This window comes from Lagopus leucura, unplaced genomic scaffold, assembly GCF_019238085.1.
Source record: "Lagopus leucura isolate 7727_CA_CO unplaced genomic scaffold, USGS_WTPT01 Super-Scaffold_100009, whole genome shotgun sequence".
Classification (NCBI taxonomy): Eukaryota; Metazoa; Chordata; class Aves; order Galliformes; family Phasianidae; genus Lagopus; species Lagopus leucura.
The window spans coordinates 7,985,066-8,007,195 of NW_024962266.1; the positions used below are offsets into that span (position 1 = coordinate 7,985,066).

The 22,130-nt window shown below is 35.0% G+C and overlaps 1 protein-coding gene across 2 annotated transcripts in view; it reads right to left on the bottom strand.

Annotated features, from left to right (window-relative positions):
• Positions 1-22,130, bottom strand: part of DENND1B (DENN domain containing 1B) — a 145,089-nt gene that overhangs the window by 35,183 nt on the left and 87,776 nt on the right. For both annotated transcript variants that reach the window (XM_042873578.1, XM_042873577.1), the window contains 4 exons: positions 19,093-19,138; positions 17,509-17,610; positions 9,454-9,579; positions 504-605 (listed from right to left, as the gene is read on the bottom strand). In XM_042873578.1, coding sequence (XP_042729512.1) covers positions 504-605; positions 9,454-9,579; positions 17,509-17,610; positions 19,093-19,138 — 376 coding nt within the window. The remainder of the gene's footprint in view (positions 1-503; positions 606-9,453; positions 9,580-17,508; positions 17,611-19,092; positions 19,139-22,130) is intronic.

The following is a 22,130-nucleotide window of genomic DNA, read 5'->3' on the forward strand; positions in this document are numbered from 1 at the left end:
CAATATTGTTCTGCCCCTATGACTTGTGTTGGCGACATTCTCTGTATGCCTACTTCAGAAACCCTAGAAATGAAAGCTGTAATTACAGTATGAATCCAGTTTTTAAATAAAATGCTACTGAAGTCCAATTTAAGCGAGCACTTAGTTCAGATCTTTGGTCATGAGCCGAAGAAGCTGAAAATGAAATTCCACCATTAAGCTGGGAGATCCACAATTTCTGTTGCCTACAGGAGTTGCTGACTGGCTCTGAACAAGTGCTGCCCCAGTTCTGCACCCTGGAGTTATTTTGTTATTTTCCCTTTTTTTTTCCCCGCTTTTTTTTTTTTTTTTTTTTTAACCATAAATGAAATCTTAATAATAGAATAAAACTAGGATGACTTCCTGTACACAAACACTTCTATTTTATCCTGGAGTTTCATAAGATGACAGAAAGGGATATATATTTAAGTAGGGATGCATTTCCAAAGCAAATAATTCAATTTGGGTCTTTTACCATCTCATACCTGTTTAAACAGCTGAAGGTTAACAGCAGTTTCCAGGAACTGTTTAGTAGTACTGGAACGATGCTTCACAAAACTATTCTCACAGAAAGTTATAGGTTCTCCCTAAAAGAGTTTAAATGGAAAACACTGGATGTTAACTACAGTATACAAAGACGTTGATTTAAGATCTCACTAAATATGCATAAAAAAAAAAAACAATAACACAGACAACAGCAAAGAAATCTTCATACATTTTAAATAGCTCTCAGAACACATGTTGCAGTTGAACCTTTTATTTATGAAACTTTAACGCTAGTCTACAAAAAACACGTAGCAAGGAAAAGGCAAGTGGTTTACAGTTGGCTCATATTACCTATAAACTACTCTCCATTAAATATTTCAAAAAAGTGGTTCCAAGTTTGAGGGATAGCAGGTCCTTTGCTTTGAATAGTTCAACAGTCATTACCCTCATTTAACAGGAAAATATTGCAATAAATTTAAATTTATTTTGACATTATTTCCACTATAACAAAAGTCGCAAGCATTGGCTTTCAGAAAAAAATCTAAATGGACCAGATTAACATTTTGTAAAATAAAACATGATCACAACACAAGGAAAGCACATAGTCCATAGTTTACCAAGCACTCTACAAAAAAAAAAAAAATTAATGATGGAAAAATAAACAAGTACTCATTGAAAATGAAGTATCTGTTGAAATCTTATTAACTGTAAACAGCACCCATTCGAAAATAAAGATTCCTTAGAAACAGTTGAAGTGGCTCCTATGTTATCCCTTAATTAGATTTATAATTTGCTATCCACAGAGCGCACAGAGCACTGGAAGTTACTGACAAGCATTCTCTCAAATTGTTACTCTTTTCAATACTTTGCGATAAATATTTGAAGCTGTTAGATTTAAATGAATAGTAATACATACACTAAGAAATTTGTGTGGCAATAAAGACATTAATTGATTTCATCACAAATCCAAGAGGCCTCCCATCCAAGTATACAGAACAAAGAAGTCATCAGTTCAGAAATGATTAGTAAGATGAAAAATTGGAATCCAACAAAATTATGTACTTAAATCTGACTCTATGATGATTTACTACCCAAAAAACTAAATATCCACGATGGACTAAGACACCTCAGACACTCAAAAGAAAAAAAGAGATCAAAGGCACCTCCTTATATTGATCTTCCTGACAATAAAACAGAAGTTCTGTCAGGCTCCAACTGTTAGCCACTTTGAAGACAAATGTATTCATGCCCATGACCACCACTGCTTTCCACCCCATACCCTGGTTAATTGTAATCACACATGGTACTTCATACATTTTCCTGCCTTCCTGGGACCTTCCATGATTCTAGAATACAACAGGGTATTCTCGGCACGTGACCTTTGTGAATTTGTCAGAGTAGCTCTAAATCACTTTCAAATGCTTTTTTATATCTTGCATTTTCTTTTTAAATGATGTAAGAATGATTCAACGAAATCTAGCAGTAAAACCACCCTCAGGTCCTTTTAAAATCCTATTCTAACCCTATGAAAAGCTTTCCTCTTTTTCAATTTGCAGGGGCATGTTGCCATAGGTAAAATCAAATTCTGGATATCTTACCACAGCACTTAAATTGAAAGTATTGAGAAGCTGTAGAGAGGTTCAATCCTACTCAGAAAGGCATGTAAGTTCATGCTTAACTTGCTTTTAAGCTTTATGTTCTGACATCTTTAAGGAAACACTGATTTTAGAAAAAAAATCCCCCAGGAAGAGTTAGAAGCAATATTTAAGCAAATTTACTTAACACAATCCTTTCCCTTTCACAGAGTACCTGGCGTGAAATGATACACAAAACCATCTCGGTACAGCATCTCCATCACATCTCCAAGATGAGCATCCCAGTTACTCCACCTACTGCTTCCCCAGAGATAACTGGTGAACACTATACATGTGCAGGACATGCTGAATCTGTCAAAGAGCTTGAACCGTTTGTGGCACTTTAAATAGCACTGCCTTCCTGACCCACTTTGCATTAGCTTTTCTTGAGCTCCTGAAGACTCTTGTCTTAGGAAGATGACCTCAAGCTACTTAGCAAATTCAAAGTGCTTCAAAACAAATGAAACAGTCTCCAGTGAGATATGGTGGTACAAGACATGGTGTTCCTGAGGGCAGACTCTCTTCTCAGTTCTGTTGTTCTTCCAAAAAAATTTCAAGGCAGCAAATTAGAAAAAGAATCCTTATTTATTTATTTCTTTACACAACAAATGATTTATGAAAATACAGAGGCTATGTGGGAGTGCAGAACTGACTTGGTGATGACTCACAACAGATTATGAAACCTTAAATTTAGAACAAAAGAAAGAAAAGGATATTATTTTCAAGGCATACTCTTTAGAAAAATTAAGAGTAAGCAAAGCCTTTACTGCTACTTTCCCCAAAGTTGTGGGAAAGACAGAAAGGAGAGGTTATCTCCCAGTAAAAGAGAAAACAGTCCTGCTCTTGCCTTCATAACAGCCTAGGAAGAGAGAGCAGCAAGAGTTCTCCTTGGCAGCAACTCTCCAGCCTGAGCCATGTAGCAGAACACCAGGAAATGGCAGTTCAACACACATTTTTAATGTATAGCTGTGCTAGTCTCCTAAATATTTCTCTTTATGAGTGGATACATCAGATATTTAGTAAGCACTCATGCATTGGTGCATTTATTGCCTCATCAATAAGGTTCAGAAAAAGAATAGCCAAGGCTGAAAATGTATTTAGATCTAATTTGGTTCAGATCCAAAAGCAATCCAATTATTGCAATCTACTGATAGTAAGGTTGCTTTAAAAACTTGATTTGATAGGTACAAAGCTCCTACCAGTTCATCACTTTAAAGGGAAGAAAAATCTCTTGAAACCTGTAGAAATTTCAGATTTCAGTTTTAGATTATCTGCTGTAACTTTATTGAAATCACATTAAATATCAAATTGTTATATCAAAATATTAACACTTATTTCTTTCATTTGTTTCATACTCTGAATAAATACATTGTTTTCCTAATAAAGATTTGCCAAATCTTCAAGATTGTTACTCTAATCCTGAGAGGTTTAGGATTGCTATTTAAAAATGAAGCTATTAATCTAATATAAACAAAAAAGCTCCAGAAGTTTTTGGACATGAAGCATGTAACATTCATGTTTCTGCAAATACAGCTGGGTACCGTTAGAAACTCCGAGTTTTGTAAGAATGCACCACTGATATTTAACTACTTCAGCATCAAATGGCCCCTTCCATATTGATCTACAATGTACTTTCAAAACCAGTTCGATCAAAACCCAGTAGGGACTCCATACTGAAAAGTAGAGAGCTAATACTCAGACCAAACAGACCAAACAGCCTATGCCCAAACAAGATATGTGTCCTTTTAACAACAGTTGCTATAGAATTTTCTTCCCCTTTCATAGCTTGCCACACACAGCAGGCATTTTTCACTCCAAGCTACATTTGCAGTTTAAGAAAGCTACTTATGCTGACCACAACGGAACGGAAAAGTAGTGATCTAAAACTGTGCAAGGGTTTTAAAAGGAAAGTTAGTGTAGATTAGAAGGTATGTTTAGCAAGATGTACTCGCATTTCAACTGTTTGAGGAAACATTCATATCTTTTTAGAACAAGGTGACTCTTACACTGTTTATATTATTGCTATAATATATATACATGTCAACTCTTGCATAATATAAAATGAGTATATAAGGTAAGTAAATATTCCTCAGCATTGTATTGTTTATCAAAAAAGTTCATTTTTAAACATCATTCTGACTGTCATATGAAAATTCCTATGTTTAAAATCAAAGAAGTAAAAAGATGAAATTTCAGTTGTTGGCCTGACAGTTAACCATCCAGAAAATAACTGAGTATGACTTAACTATATGTTCTACTCATGAAGGATTTGCCCATTTCTTGCCATCAAAGATTCAGAAGAGCTGGCATTTCTTGAAATTACAATTAGGCCTTTCTAATACTGCTATTAACATCTATGTTCAATAAAGAACCACTACAACAGTATGGCTTTTAACATGAAAAAAAGGTTCTTAGAGAAGGGACAATGAAGAGACATAACAGGTTTAACACAGGATGGTTCGGTATTTAAACACAAGCTACATTCTGTCATTTTACTACTCTCCATTTCTCTACTGTAATTTTTATGCCTAACTTGGGGAAAAGGCAAACAAATCATTGCCCATTTCTCAAGGTAGTTGTGTCCTCAAAAGAAGATTTCATTTTGAAATTCGAATATAAGCAACTACTGCTTAAGCATTCTCACGCATTCAGGAGAACTCTGAATCTTAAAATATCCTTTAGTTCCCCTAACATAACACTTAATTGCATTATTCTAATTTCTATCATTTTAAATAAAATACCTGGGTCTGTTTGGAAGTTAATATAACTATTTAAAGTGTACTTAAAAACGTGCAGGCTAAAGCACTTGAAAAAGCATTCAAATAAAGCAAGGTCTGACAGGCTGTGCTATCTCCAATACGGAGGCTATCCCATCCCCTTAGAATGCCAATCAGACTATGAGCTCCTGCTGGCAAGAATTCCAAATCATGCCATTAGACTTTGCTCTTCTTTTCCTAATTTCTGATGAATGGTGTTATAATCATCATAACTTAAAACAAAGATACACTGAGTTTATTTCTTTTGGTTTAACATTAATAGCTTTGATGATTTTTTCCCCCCAAAACTGGAGGTGATTTTCTTGAACGACTATCTTTTGTTGGCTAATTCTTGAAGCCAATTCTTCAAAAGCAGAAAATAACTTATTGTTGCTTATAACCCCTAGTTTTCAAACAGGCACGTCTCCAAGAAGATTTGTTTCTTTGAAATACATTTGAAATGTATTTGTCTTGTCATGATGGACTACATTTTTCTTGTTTAAATCATACCTATAATTCTTCCTGATGTTTGCTAGTTTAAGCAAAGCCGGAAAGCCGGTTTCTCCTTTTCCCAATGATAAAAGTTCTCTTTTATTATTCATTATTATTTTTCCTCTTCTAACCCCAAAATCTCACCTACCTTTTTCTTTCTAGATACAGTCAGTGAAATGCTGCCTTTTAAAGATTTTTTATTTTTTTTACACCACTCACTGTATTGTTATCTTTGACTATATTGCATGTATTTAATGGAGAAAAAAAAATCTAGTCTTTGCTTATTATCTACAAAGTTTGCATAAGTTCATGTGTAAAGTTCATTTTCCCTGGCCACCATAGCATTGCTAAAATTGCTAAGATGTTTGACTGGTGTGGTTTACACCTGCAAGGCTGTCTGAAAAATACCTAGGAAGAATATGTGAAGTAAAATAGCTGGAAAGGAATACAATATTGCACATGCACTGATTGATAAAGTGAAACAAACAGCATAATTGTAATCTTTGTATTTAACTCCCACCTTCGCATGTTCTGAAACACAAAATATTATTTTGCAATAAATTCCCAAATGTTGGACTACCTAAAGAAAATAAGAGCAACAAAAAGTTCAAGTAACGACTAGACAAAATAAAAATAATTTCCATATGTACATGCATCTACATGGTTTAAGGACACCTCACAATACTCTGATCCTTGCAATGTCACAGTGGGGGCAGACTTTTGGAACCAAAATTGTTCATGGTTACTGACATTAGAGATCACACAATGGCTAATACAGCAACCTCTAGCTGGGCTAGCGCAACAAAACTCTAATATTTCACTGAGCAGATTTTCTTTTGAATACATAGAAATTTCTCAAATAAGGAAGCCAATAAAGATAAAAATCCATTTTATTTTCTTTTTCTCTTCCTTATCAAAATCTTGGAATCGTGATGGGATATTAAAACCGATAATAAAAGCAATATTTCAGACACTCCTCAACAACCACACATGAAGTGGATTCCCTCAGAATTAAGGTAAATCAGAAAATGGTCTTCAGCTATTGTAGACATTTAGTAGTCAACACTAAAATAAATAATATGAATAATAATAAAGAATCACATAAAGCTAGACATGCACACTCTGTGGATGCCAGGTCCTTATCACCAGCTGTACTGACTTGCTCTACAGATCCACTCCTATTATGCAATAGTTGCTAAAGTAAATCACCACATATTATAAAAAATAATTTTGGCAGTTAGATTTGACTGATTTATCTTTTTTTAATTCAGTGTCACAATTAAATCACACAAAACATATTTCTGCTTTACTTGAAAACTTTACTGGATTGATATTTTTCTTATCATTTATTACAGACACAAAAAAAAATTATTATCACCTATATCCATTGCACGTCATGTTTCCTGCCAGTATTCAAGTAGTCAAATTTTCCATATGGTCTTTTGGAGTCCCATGAACTCCTTTCAAGACCCCTGAAGCTTCCCGTTTTTCCTTTCACCAATCACATTATTTTCAATAATTGCTAGACGCTTGTTCAAGACATATTGCTACACCAAGTAGAATCTGTCCTATGCTGAAAACAAACAGTTGCACAGAATGAGTGTTCAGTGTGATGAACAGCGTTTGGAATGAAGAGAAGTGTTGGATGAGTACAGACACTATCAAAGCTGTTCTTTACTCAAAGTGAATATTAATGACAGTTGTTTCATGTTTCAAGTTAAAGTCATACAGAACACCCTGCTGCAAATAAAGTAGTTCACTTGAACATACTTTTAAACTTATAGGCAAGTGATAACCATCCAAACATTATTTTACTTTTCATTAGGATGTTTATGATCCTAAAAAATGGTATCCTAAAGCCTCCCATTTCTTTATTCTGAAAATACAACAAGCTTATTTACAGCAAAAGTATTTCAAAATTATCTAGAAAATATTTTGAGTATATCCCTCACAAAGTTTGGTGAGAATATTACTTGTGCCCTAAAAGAGTATAAATAAACTCTCTGAGTTAGATTTTCTTCATTAGATCTAGCATGACAGACTCCAAGACAAATATTTTCTTTGCAATAACAATTCACATGTCCTGAGTCTAATGACAAATGCTCCCAATACAGTCAAATGAGACTGGATTTCTTGAACCTTCTAATTTGCAAGGCACTAAACTTAGTTCAAAAGGCTCATGTAAAATGAGCTGAACTATCACAGAACAGCTCCTTTTAGTCTCTACTAGTCTGGAGCAAGTTCAGCTCTTAGTAAGTTTTCCTATCGCAAACATTCCGTAAAAAACTATATTAGTTAATGCAGTGTGAACATAGCCCAATTTTATTTTATTTTTTTTAAATTTTTAAATATATATACACATGGTCTTTGGACAAGTTGATGCCAATCGAAGATATGCTGACACTTGCCAGCATACAAATATTAAAAAAAATAAACAGGCCACAACAATTTCATAAATATCTTCTCTTATATGAAGTTGTTGAGCTAAAAAAAAAAATTGATTAATTAATACTCAAAAAAAGATGCAGAAACAAAGATAGCAAAGGTCATTTAGACATGCGTGCTAAGAGAAGTGATGTATGATGCACTACTTCCAATACAATGCAAATACAGACATCTCAGGTACAGCAAGAGGCAAATTAAAACAAAATGGAAAGCAGAATTCAATGGAGATGCTAATCAGAATGCTGAAGAACTCACATTCCATTCAACAAACTCACCATAAAGGACTGACTCCATCCTGTTTATGATCAGAACTAAGGTTAAAAACATCAGCCGCACTGACATCATTTTGCTTGGATATATTGACTGTAGTTTAAGACAACTTTTGATGCAATTGCTTGTAACATAAGCTGACAGTGACCAATGTTTTAAACTTTGGACTAAGGGACAAATTAGATTACCCCTTCCTGCGCAATGCTAAGTAGTGCCAATATGGAATAAACTGTGTCTGTTTTGTAGAAAACATCTATTTTCATGTAATTCACACCGTGCTGTTCTTCAGCAGTTCTGAAAACAGGTAGAATAATTTAAGTATCATACGCAAACTGAGTTTTCATATAAAAAGAAAAACATAATGTCTGTCAAACAGAAATACTTACACTAAACCCTTAAACACTTTCACATGGGTCACTTTTTAATCCCAATAGTTGCCTAAAACTTATTAGTGGCATAGACAGCAAGGCATGGCAATAAAGACTATGTGAAAGAGAACCACTTGGGTAGGAGGCAGACCCTATTTAATGCCTTAAAAATGATGATTTTTCACCTGCCAAATCTCAGTATTTGTCTGAATCATTCTAAACTTAGTCCAGCCTTGATAAAAAACAAACAACAGTAGAAAAGCCATGTTCTGAGACGTTGATTCAGTCACTGTCGATGCACTTTTATCAGATGGATGGAGTTTGTAAATATCACAGGAAAGTAATTCAAAATTAATCCACGTGTTGTTCCTGATAATTTTATCATCAAAAAGGCTCAATATGCGCCACCTCCATATACCAGAAGGATGAAAGCCTGAAACACATTAGCCATCAAAACTTCAGAAATACAATTTCTGAAGCACTCATGGGATGAACTGAGTCTTCCTTTGTACTATCTTCTCAGTGGAATCAAGGTAAGTGTATAAATGCAGAGATACATGTTTGAATCTTCATATCTGGCTTCTGCTAGACAATAAAGAACTTCTCTGGACTCAAACACAGCAAAGTATATGGACCTGTACAGTGAAAAATGACTAAGTCTCTGAAAGGCACAGTCTCTTCAGTTCTTCAGTACATTAAAAAGGTGAGCTGTAAACACTTTTGTTAGTATAATCAAATTTTATACTAAATAAGTTACAGAAGTTACACAAATAAAGTTGACTCTGAACAAGCATTCATTTTTCAGTTCAATTCACCATTAGGAAATAGTATTGTCCTCTGAATTGCCAACTTATTCTGAGCTCAGACTAAGGCTTAAAACAGTTGGTTTGAAATGTTTCAGATTGGGATAATATTTCACCATTTCCTTTGCAAAAGAATGAGCTTGTGCTCTTGTAAGTTAATGGAATAAAAAAGTTGTCTTACTGGTTTGTATCTCAGTGCATCTCTGTAGGATCCAAACAGTGATGCCTGTGCCCGAAGAAACGCCTTGGCTACTCCGTCACCCGTAGCTGTAGACTGCTTTTTCAGTTTATTTTTCAAGGCCGAGACCTGCATGACAGAGTAGAGCAGTTAAATTAACACCTCAGAAATTGGTACAGTGAGGTATGAACCCAATCAGCAGGCAGACCATGGTGTCTACAGGTCAGCCAAAAATTCATCCTCTTCCTTGATAGCTTATCTTTTTAACTGCAAAGAGCACCTGCTGGTCTGTTAATTGAAATGAAGGCAGGGGATGATGGTAGAGTGCTAATGCAAATTGGTTATGCTCTCTTTTTTTCCCAAGGCCTCTTGACATAAATAAGCTTAATTATTTTACAGTAAACTGCATGTGAGCCACTTTTCTGCAGATCTTTTTCAATCATAAATCTTGTCTTCCCATTTTGAATAAAGACTGTGAGGTTTTTCTTAATTTATATTTAAAGGTTTGTTTTTAAGGACTCCCAGTGCTCACTTGCAATTCAGTTATTGAGTTGTTTTATTTTAAAATATCAAATTACTACCTTACATCATTTCTCATGCACCGTAGGAGTAGCTGCTACCAGCATCTAACAATGGGAAAGGTTTGCATAAATTCAGTGGTATATTGTCTTTTGAATTGTTCTTGAAAATAAAATGCATGAAAGGGGGGGGAGGGGGGGGGGAAAGATAACTCTGACAATGCACTTGTAGCTTTAAAAAAAAAGAAAAGGAAGAAAAAGAAAAAATTCATATTTATTTTTGTGCTTGACTTTTTTTTTTTTCTTTTTCTTAAGAAGATCTATCTTTTCTTAGTATAGATGGCCATTACTTGGAAAAATTACAGAAAAAAATATTCTATCAATCTGGAATTGTTGCAATACTCTTTAAAGGTATGTGGAATTACACCCAATTATAGTTTTAATTTCCTAATTACAACCATGAGGGATATCTGAAGAAATAAGCCAACTTCAATTATGCTGTGAATACAAGTTCCTGCCTCTCTTTGTATTTTGACACAACTGTAACAGCAATATTTATGTCATTAAATTCTACACAAAGTAACACATATACTTACTCTTTAACCAGAACATTATGAGCACATACCATCAGCAAAACATCTTTCATTCTTTGAGAAATGTATGCAAGAATGAATATCTTTTTGTTTCTTTATGCAAGCAGTCACGACTGTTCTTGTAGATGATGATTATAATTGAAGTGTCAACCTAATTAACAACTAAACTTTGAATAATGCTAATGAGAACTGAACATGGCATCAGAGAAAAGACCGGCTCTACAGGTGATAAACCTTCACAGTAGTGACATTTTCCAGTGTAAAGTCACAGTTACTGTGATCTGATCAAAGAGAGAGACCCCCATTGGGTCCAATTATAACTATAGTTTTGAAAAAAGAATTACTGAGTTATGATGTTCATAATCTATGCAGAAAGGCCTTTACAGTATAGGTCTTTTCCCTATAGCTGTGATCTTTTCAATTTATATCCAAGCTCCACAGATCTAGATAAAAGTTTAGAGCCCGCTTCATTTAGCCCATGGAAAGCATACACCAAGACTCATTTATGTTTTTCCCTTACACCTCAAAAGAAATTAAAAAAAAAAGAAAGAGTACAGTTCTTAGTACAAAATTAATTAAGAAGGCCAAGGTTGGAAAAACAAATGCATGTATTTTCTTTTTTTCAGGCTATATTGTTATATTAAAATTGTTAAAAATTAGATTTATTTAATTCCGGCGCAAATAAATGGGAAATATACTTTTTTGAAGGGAAATCTACCCATCAGTGGTAGCTCAGTTTCACCAAAAGCAGAGAAAAGAATTCTCAGCCTTAGAGCACAAAGCATGCTTAAATTTGTGAAAATTTCGTTTTCCCTCTACTTTCTTGGAAATCTACGCTATGCTAAATTATAACTTGCATACACTGATGCAAACACACGCATGTAGTGTCACCAACCAGCAGTACATTACCTGTGTCAGTAAAGAATCTTCTAATGGATCAATATTAATGGAAACAGCAAAAATAAAGCAGTCAGTTAGAAAACAGACATCACTCCAACTTGTGTGAGATCACTTGTTTCTATGTTCATCAGCATTTAGTGCCTTTCCCTCCAGATGGATAAACAGTTGAACTCTCCTCGTGTCATTCTTGGAGGCAGGGGCATCATGAACGCAATTAACAAAAATCAAGAAGAAGGAATGGGTGTATTTCAACTGAAAGAAAAAAGGTCCTGTGCTGAACACCGAAAGTGATGAATTGGGAAAATTTCAGCGGGTGATAAGAGAAAGGAAGAAAAGAAAAGAAGAAAAGAAGATGTAGAAGAGGGGAATTATTTAACAATGTGAGGGGAAAAAGGGCCTGTCTTATTTTTTCATTTCTGGCAGGACCCATATGCCCTAAAATAAAACAATATCAGGATGCTTTAGGTGAACACATATTTACAAGAACACCAGAAAGCAAAAAATCTCCCACTTCACTGCATTATTAGTACATTATTAGTCCAATAGCACTAAGAACATTCCAATGGACTGGGCTTGAAGGCAGAGGGCTCCAGCACAAAAATGTGCAAGAACACTGCACTGTCAGGAGTGCAATACTGAGCTGCCATCCTGGAGGGAGTTCTGGCCTCAGGACGATTATACTGGAGTTTTAAAAATTTCTCCAAGCCTGATTTCTCAAGCAGCGCAGCTGGAGTCCTTTGCTGAAGCACTCCTAAGCACCATCACTGCCTGCTTGCCCAGGTTTCCTGCAAGCTGAAGTCATCAAACACCCATATGCTATCAAACCACCAAGAGACAGCAAAGTCAGGCTGCCCCTTGGGGTAGTTACCTGCAAATCCTCCCAGCTCCACAGTTTAACCAGACAGACAGCGACAGAGCAGTTACTGCACTCGGTACCACAGGTACAGACATGAGAATGGGTGCTTTGAACTCCTTGTAAGGGTTTGGTGCACAGCAGGTCTATGATCGCTTATAACCTAAAACTCTTTTGGGTGATGCAATAATGCCAGAATAAATCACTCCTAAAATTTCAAAGGAAATACACAGCAGTGGTACAAAGCCAAAATACGCCCCAGTGGCAGCTTTACCATTTTTTTTTTCTTATATATGTTTTTATTCTTTTACCTATAATTACAAATGCCAGACTTTTTTTCTCCCTTTCTTTCCATGACGAACAGAAATAGCCTTTTAAAAAGTTTAAAAATAAAGACCTAGAAACAAATCACAGAGTTAGAATAATGTTAATTTTTTTTTTTTTTTTTTTCTGGGAGTCACTTAATGATCTGTCTCAGAAATGGCATTATTAATTCACACTAGAAGCAAACTGTTTTTATCTTCTCCTAGCAACTGCTTCTCATAGGAAAGTGACTTCATTGGGCTGTTAAACACTACCAGTGAAGAGCAATCAGAGCTTTCAGAAGGTTTAAATCAATAGAATAGTTTTTCAGAGTTTTAGGAAGTCATAAGGTTGGTATGTGGTTTTGCTCTCATACGTATGAAGTAACTAAAAAATGCCAAAACATATTGTATCGCTCGCTGAAAAGAAGCCTTTTTTTTTTTTAAACTAGTCATCATATATCCTTTAAGTTTCCAAACACAGTTACCTGATCAGAAACAAGTCATGACTAATCTCTCTTCAATATTCATGTGAGTGAAATAATAGAACAGCACAAAAAAGTTTAAAAGAATCATAAACTGATGCAACTATTAATCAATCCCTTCCTCCTGCAAAAGCTTAAGCATGCATATAAATGTAAGCATGTATGGAAGTACTTGAAAGATTTGTGTCCTAATGCAGAGCCATGCACTGTACTTCCCAATGACAATCACACCCTGAAAAAGAGATACAGGGGTATTTCTTTAGTGTGTGACATTTGCCAGGCTATACATCATTTCTCAGTGTTCCATCAGATCAGGTGACTGTAGCACTTTCTGTAGCAAGAAAGTAAGAAGATGGTCGAGAAGAGAAACAAAAACAATTCTTAAAAGAAAATAGAATTTGAGTTTATTTATACCAATATTGTTAAAGAAAGAGTTTCTACATACTTATCTACACACAGAGCATCTCAGACAGTCCTTCAGAATTTAATAAAAATACTCTTCACCTATTCAAATGCAAATGTTTTCCAAAATAATTGCATTTCTCAATCTGATAATCCAGCTTCTAAAATTAGATCTAGGTTCAAGAGAATCTCAAGCACCACATTTGAGATTCAACATAAACATGTATTTCATACTATTTCAAATATTGCATACTGCTTAGTTTTTATGAGAGAGTAAAAACATTTTACCTATTTTCTCATGGAAAAGCATAATATATGATACATCTTAAAAGAGTCTTTTTCATTGCGCGTTGATGCACTGAAGATGCTTTTCTCCAGCATCATATTTTCAGCAATTAGTTTCAGTCTCAGTAATTATCTTACAAAGCAACTGTTAAATTCTCTACGTGAATTACAGCCTACTTCTCAAATACTACCTTTAAAACAGCGATGTTCACTGCCTAAGTTACAATGTTTAAATACCGTGACTTACCTCAAAACCAATACTGAAAAAAAAAATGCATTCTGTATTGTATCTTAGTGCGTATGTCCAACGTGCTATAAAGCCTATGCATCTTTCAACAGCTCTGTAGATTTTACAGTTGACAATATCTAACAAACACAGAAGATGCAATAAACCAATAAAGCCTACTGTTTTCTGAGGATCATATTTATAAAAGCTATGCTTCAAGTCTACAGCGATTTCAGTAAGACTTAGTTGCTAAACGTGCTATCCTCCACGCTCTGAGGTTTTTCCGAAAGAGCTGAAGTAGAGCAAAGGACTCACCTTTTTCAACAGTCAACTGCAAGCAGGTATTGCATAATCAGGCCCAAAGTTTACAAACAGCTACGCATCCATAGTCTATATCAATTTTTATACAAACGTTCTTTTGCTACCCTCTTACACTGTTAAGTGGTGATCAAAGTATTATTGCATTAGGAAATTTACTCTCACAGAAGTAGCTACTTATTTTCATCTTTTTTTTTTTTGTTAAAAAACAATAGATAAATTCGCAGTGAAATGATAAAATTTAAAAACAAGTGTTCTTGTCAGAAGAGAGGAAAAAGAGGGTCTTTCCCCCTTCTAAGAAAACAAAGGATTCCTGAAAGTCTTGCACTGATTTATTTTTCCAATTTTAAATACCTTAGGAGTAGCGGAACTGCTACTGGCATGGTAGTATTTCTAACAGTCAATAAATCTAAAATATTATGTGTGAATATTGGAATGAAGCCATTAAGAAGATTACAGCATGCAACACAGCAGAGGGTCCACATGAAAAAAGGACTGGTAATTCAGGACAACTGTGACCACTGACCTCTGCACAGTCAAGACCACTGGTCAGTCTGACAGAATAATAGAGTTCACATGCATAGAAAGTCATCCAGCCTGTAACTATAATTTAAATACTTAAAAGAATGATTTAAAAATGCCTTTAAATCTCAGTTAATTTATTATGCAGCTTATTAGACAATGTCATATAGCAATATTTTTCTATCTTAAATTTATTTTTTAAAAATTCAGAACGGGAGCATTTCATAGACACTTTACTAAGGTAAACTATTAAATACCTATGGCACAAGGACGCTACCAGGCAAAGTGATCAAGAAAATAATTATCCAGTTTTCATCAGAGACAAGAAACAGTTTTATAAAAATCTTTGAGAATATTATGTTTCTTTTGTTAGACTGTTAATCTATCTGGAATCAATTTTTCAAAGGCATGGGTAGACTAGAGTTTCTTTTACATTTCCAGTTCCCATTTTAACACCCTTCAGTGGTACTCCTGCTTATCATATTTTTTCATCAGAAGTTTTACCACCTTCGTACATAAGCTTATGAGTCTTATTTATATAGGCCAAAATATTTCATGTACGTAAGCATCTGACATTTGCTCTAATGTTTCAAGTCTAACATGCCATTTTGGCTCTACACTCCTACCTCTTACAATTTTAACCCAGATGTTAGCAGTTGCATTGTCCCTAATGAATACAGAGGGATAAGCATTCTGCCATTTTTTGTGCCAAAGCCTGAGCTCTGTCTTTTGTTTGCAGATTTTCTAGCTATAATTTTTGCTTTCCATTAATTTTTAATTAAATTGTTTTATATATTGAAATACAGAAGGAGATTAAATTATTCAGAAGCTTCATTATAAAATCCTAAAATAACTTCTGTGAGTATATTTTGCATAAAACACAATACTGTTGTTTTGTTGTTGTTTTCTCCCCAGTTTTCTTCAGTGAAGTCTACTGTACAGTCTGCACATTAGACAAAATTCACTAACAGTAGTTCTTTATATATGTATCCTGAGGAAGAAAATACTCCTAAAAGTACGAAGAACTGTAACTTCTACTTTTTTCATGCTAGCATATTCATTTAGAGAACACTTTGGTATGCATCTGTAAAATGAGAGCTTGCATTCAGTGAAGATTCATTTCCATTTGTCCAGAGGACTTCCAGCTACTCTAGTATGTGACCAACGATGATGCCTAATTCTCAATTCTACCTCCAGCTACTGTTTGACAAGAGGCACGTACCTCCATAACATTATAACCTCAACCTTTTACACTGAATACAAGGTCAAGTAAAATCACCAACACAATGCAAGTTTACTCTCATAAAATACATATGCTCTTATAAAATACAACACATTCAAAACTCCTGTGCATCTATGTGCATACACTTTTTCATACATCAACATAAAATTGCATAATTCCAGAATATTTTATATAATCAGTTTCTTATACATTACTGAACTGTAGTTGATACTGAATCAAGAGGAATACTGACCAGACGAGCTACACAAAGTCTAGGTTTAAATGCTATTACAATGAAAGGGAACTTACATCAATAAAATCATCAAGAGTTGGATTTCTGTTGTTTCAAATACATACAAATTATCAGCAAAAACAAAGTATGTAGTGACAAAAATAGTATGTTACATCAGTGCCTTTCTTCGATTACGACAGTTTGTTTTTATGATTTTGCAATTTCAGAAAATGTAGCTCTTTGATTTCAAATTTTGATAAAAAATTCTTTGTGCTGACAACAGTTTGTGCATCTATAAGTAAATAACCAAACCGTGATTTTAAAATAATTTTTTTTCAGAGCTCTGTTGAAGGTAGGTGAATTTTGTGACTATATAAAATGATATACAGAACATGTTCCCCTATAGGCAATAGGAAAAAAAGGAGGGGGAGACCCTCTGCAAGATCAAAGTCCAGAAAGAACTGGCACTTAATTTATCATCCTTTACAGACAAAAGACAGTTTTCGTCATTTCAAAAGGATCAGATGTCTTTTATGACAAACTGGGTTTGCAGTTTAATTTACAAATAGAATTCTAAGTAAGCAGTCTTTGCTCTGCCAAAGCAAATGACAAACAGTATAGGTTTTCATTCGTGCAGCCCTCAGCAGGATAGAAGAGATTAAAATAAAACTGAAATAATTTAGAGAAAACAAATAAATGTTTCACAAAGTTGAAGAAGATCAAAGCCTGAATTTTCTGACCCCAACTGTACAAGCATTTCTTATTATATTGACCAGTGCCATCAGATCATTAATTAAAAGGAAAACGCTGGCAGGTGGCAGGGAAGAAGAAGCCGATAATTGGCCCCCTTCTTCTTTTTGCCTTCAAAAACTCTCTCGTTCTTTTGCAAGACATGCCACTAGGCAGACAGAAATGCCTACTTTGTAATATAATGATTAAGATGAGATGAAGAGACTCTTGCGTTTAGAGCAGCTATGCCTAATGAATGCAGCTAGCTTTATAATTATGATCCTACTTTTACAATAAGGGATATGATGTACCATTCAACATCTCCTCAACTGTCAGAAATGTAAAATATCAAACAGAGGATTACATTTGCTGCTTTTTACCCCCCCTATTTCTTTTACAGCAGTTAGCAAAATCAGGCAGAAAAAGCATCCATACAAAAGAGAAACTCCAAGAAACATCTATAAGACTCACCACTTCACCGGGTAGGTTGCTCAGGTCATTAAAAGGGTTTTCTAGATTGTTTGTGTCAACGTTTAGCAAAACCACATCTTCCAGTGATCTATTTTTCACTCTCTGCAAAGAGAAAAAAATACAAAAAAAAAAATTTACTACAGCATCCTCCTTGAAGTGCCTTTTTACTGTAATAGCTGGAATAGAAAATTTTTTGAAGAATAATACTGACAAAGACAAGGTTGAGCTTTCACATGTAGGATCTGTAAATTAGACATAGGAGTCAAAGATTATTAGAATACTTTTCTCATCAAACACTATGGTTATATTAATAACCTCTGAAATACAAGAGTATTCAATAAATTAATTCCTGAAAACAGAGAATTATTTAAAACTGTTAAGCACAATATTATACATGTATGTACACACACCCACACATACATATCTTTTAAAAACATTTCATTCTTTCATATTTGTGAAAATTAGATAGGATAATAATCATATAACCAGAAGAAAATAGAGCAAAGTAATTATTTTCAGATTTATGTAAGTCCCATTCATGTGACCATGTGACGTCTACTATCATTTCAAAAGATACTCTTTTGTCAATGGATTTGACTAGCAAGTAAGAATTAAACAATTTATTCCTTTGAGAGAACAATTTTTTAAAAAAGCAGATAAAACTCTTTTTGTACGGTCCTACAATAATATGCAATATTATGGGTCAGAAAATAATATCAGGATTTCAGTGATTTCATTTACAGAGTGTATTTGTTTTGTCATTTTCTGACTAAATAAATATCCTAGTCAATATATTACTATCAAAGCACACAGATTAAAGCTGCTTGGTCAATGAGAAAAGAATATCTGCCTACAGTTAGGAAACAAACTTGCCAGAGGTTCAGATAGGAGGAGAACCTTGTTGGTTTCGCAAACGTGAATTCCTCGTCAGAAATTGTGCTAGTAGAAGAATAAAACAGTTCCTGGATCAATTACCTACACTGCATGATAATCATGCTACACATGTAGACAGACTGACATGTGTCATCAAATAGTAATTAATAGAGACAGAACAATTTATTTTTCTATTTATCACTTGGGTAAGATCCATTGTTTTATTGTATGTTTAAGTATTAAAAAGCTTTTGGTTTTTGACAAAATTTTCTGTTTTCTAAAATAAAAGTCAAATGTTATTGGATGAATGCTGGATTCTGATTTACAGTGGAAGAAGAACGCAAGTCAGCTGAGGAATCAGAAGGATGCTGACTTTCACTTGACAGTGACCCAGAAATAAATTTAATTACTATTACTGGAAAGATCTGAAATGTTGCTGAACCTCTAACAAAAACATAAAAAATAGTATCACTGAGATAGCTAACATGCACAGAAACAAATCATGATGTAGAGCTTGTATTTTTCAATTTAGCGTTCGAAAAGTATCATTTCAAATAGGGACAACTTCACTTTTTAAAATGTTGAAGCTTAACATTTGTTATTCTGACCTAATAATAGGAGATTTTTTTCTGAAACATTTTCACTGACATTATTATTTATGGTACACACATCTCATGCTTATCACTACTCAGAAGTGTATAGTTAACTTACCTCTATTAAGCTTAAGTGGACGCCAATTAAATAAGGCATGGGTGCACTGAAGAAAAAAGAGAAAATCAAATTATCTTTTAGCTACAGCAGCATTTGTAGCTTTAAACATTTAAAAAGTTAGCTTATTTGGTTTCCAGGAAATATTCACTGTGTAAGCTTGTATTAAACATATACAGGCGCTCTTGAAATTTTTACTAGCTGATTGAAACTATTATCATTATTACAGTGTAGTAAAGGTGACCACAAAATAAATGACACTGGTTCTAACTGAGGAATTATGAATGAAATGGTGTGTAAGGCTTCATCCTCCTGCATATCTAACTTCAGTGACTACTATATGGCTACTATAGTGAAAGCAATCCTATCCCATTGGAGAAAATCGTCCACTGCCTGAAGTACAATAATTTTAAAATTCTGGAGAATGTGGTGTCAGTGAGCTTCTACAGTGCTCATATAATATCTCATGTAATATCTTATATGACCCAAGACAGCAAGCTTATTATTTCCAATTTGCATGAGACAAGGAATCATTCTTCACAGAGCCTCTGCAATGAGACCTCCTGCAGTATGCAAGCAAGAAAGTAAACTAATCAGATCAATTTTCACTGTTTTCTATAATGTTCTCTTTTGTCTATTAATCTGATAAAAAATATATTCACTATTTTTTTCTTTTAACACTAGATAATCATCATTGTGCTTTTTTATGCTCTGAAATTACTAAAAATATTCTCTCCAGAGAAGCGAGTAATAGATAGATCAGTTCAAGGAAGTCTGTAAGAAATGAAATACTAAGAGAGCAGAGAGAAAAATCAAGACTGAAAAATAATCTGAAAGCAAGACCACAGATATGAACAGTGTATCAATCCGATCACCTAGCTGAGCTTAACGAGGCACTGACCACTCAGGGACCCACTTCCTGAAGCCCAGGCGGGGCTCCCCTGGGCCACTTCCCATGGCCTCAGCAGTGCAGGTCCAGCTCTGCAAGAGGAGCAAACGCAGCTGGCTACAGCCACTGATATTGTAGAAAAAACTGGGCACACTACGGATTATCCAATTGTACTCATTAGGAATGTCCCACAAGAGAATATTGACTGAAGCAAATGAAAACAAAACGATGTAAAAAGTAACTGACAGATCAAAACGAGTTTTCAAGATATCTACACTGTCAAAAATCAGAGGTTTGGACAGACCACAAAATCTCATTGCTTAAGGCTCTCAGGCAGTGGTGTGCAGACTTCCAAAAAGGGAAATGAAGACTCCCACATCTTTGCAATGTCTTATTCTTAGCCCGATACTGAAAATCTGAGACCGCTTCAGCCAGGCTAGGGCATTATGCCTTCCAGACTAAACACAAATTACATGAAAACACAAATGGGTTTCTCTCCAAGAATGTGCTCGCAGAGCAGATGCACATACATTCATATGCAGTGAGGAATTAGACAGCTTGAAGACACTATAATTTCAAGAGTGTCTGACACTAGGCAATATATTTGAGTGAACAAATGTGAGCAACTGTGGCTGGCGCGTAAGTGCAGATTCTTCTGCTGAATGCTGAGCAAAACAGATCCTCCCCAGGTTCATCACATCAGAGCACCTCAGTGTTACAAGTGACACAAACCGGAGAAACTACAATGAAAAGAAGTGCTATATCACCTATGTATTTCATGCACACTTTTCTAGCAGCTTCACCAGGCCTGTACTGACTTGTAATAGCTGATGATTTGCTCCATTAATAAACCTGTCATTAGAAAGGGTAGTGTGCAGAACAAAGCAACAGCTACACCATTCCAATTTCAAAGTTAACAGAACAAAGCTAATTAGATAAACATATCTTGAAAATGCATGAAATAAAAAAAGCAGGCATGGGGAAGTCAACTTGATTTTCAGCAAAGAATTAGTTTTGTTACTGCTGGACTCTGAAGCCCTAACACCATACTTTTGTAAAATGTACATAAAGTTGTTTATTGTGGTACTACTGGGAGCTGCTATACAATTTTTACACTTGCTTATGCATGTTATTACAAAAAATATTATTAATCTACAGCATCATTTCCTAAAATAATTACTATGTTACGCAAAACATGCATGTTAATTGGAAAATAATTGTCCTACTGTCATGAAAACAGACTTGCACATACCCCAACTCAGGAAATATCAAATCACATAAGAAATGCTACAATCCTAGCTTGAATTTTCTAATTGCATTATATTCTTAACACAGCATCATTAGAACAGACACTTTATCATCTACAGACTAAACTGTCATACACTCATATCAGCAACTTAGTTTGCCCAGAAATTACACAGAAATTCAATATAACGTGCTTTACCCTTTACAACAATTGATTTTATTCAAATATAATTACTATAAGAATGATCAAACTTAATTCCTCTGAAAGCTCTCTTGAATGCCAGACCTTCACTGCATGAATGCAACCATATCATACAACGGCTTGGGTTGGAAAGGATGTCAGGGATTATCATGTTCCAGTGCCCCTGCCAGAGGCAGTGTTGCCAGCTACTGGGTCAAGTACTAGACCAGGCTGCCCAGGGGCCCATCCAACCTGGCCCTAAACAGCTCTAATGATGGGGTACCCAAAACCTCACTGGGCAGCCTGTTTCAGCACCTCTCAGTGATAAACATCCCCCTGAAATCCCATCGTCATCTCCTCTCCCATAGTTTACAACCATTTCTCCTTGTCCTATCAATATCTAACTTTATTAAAAGTTGATTTCCCTCCTGCTTATAATCTCCCTTTAAACACCGGAAGGCCATAATGAGGTCTCCCTGCAGCCTTCTCATCTCCAGACTGAACAAACCCAGCTCCTTCACCCTGCCTTCATAGGAGAGGTGCTCCAGCACCAGCATCTTTGCGGCCCTCCCCTGGACTCCCTCCAAAGCTCCATCTCTTTCCTGTGTTGGATGCCTCAGAATATCTTTTCTTCTGTGTACTTCAGCAAGTAATCTTAAAAAATACTTAGAGAACTGTATTTAGAAAACATGCTGCTCAAGAATACGTTGTAGGAAACTTATTTCT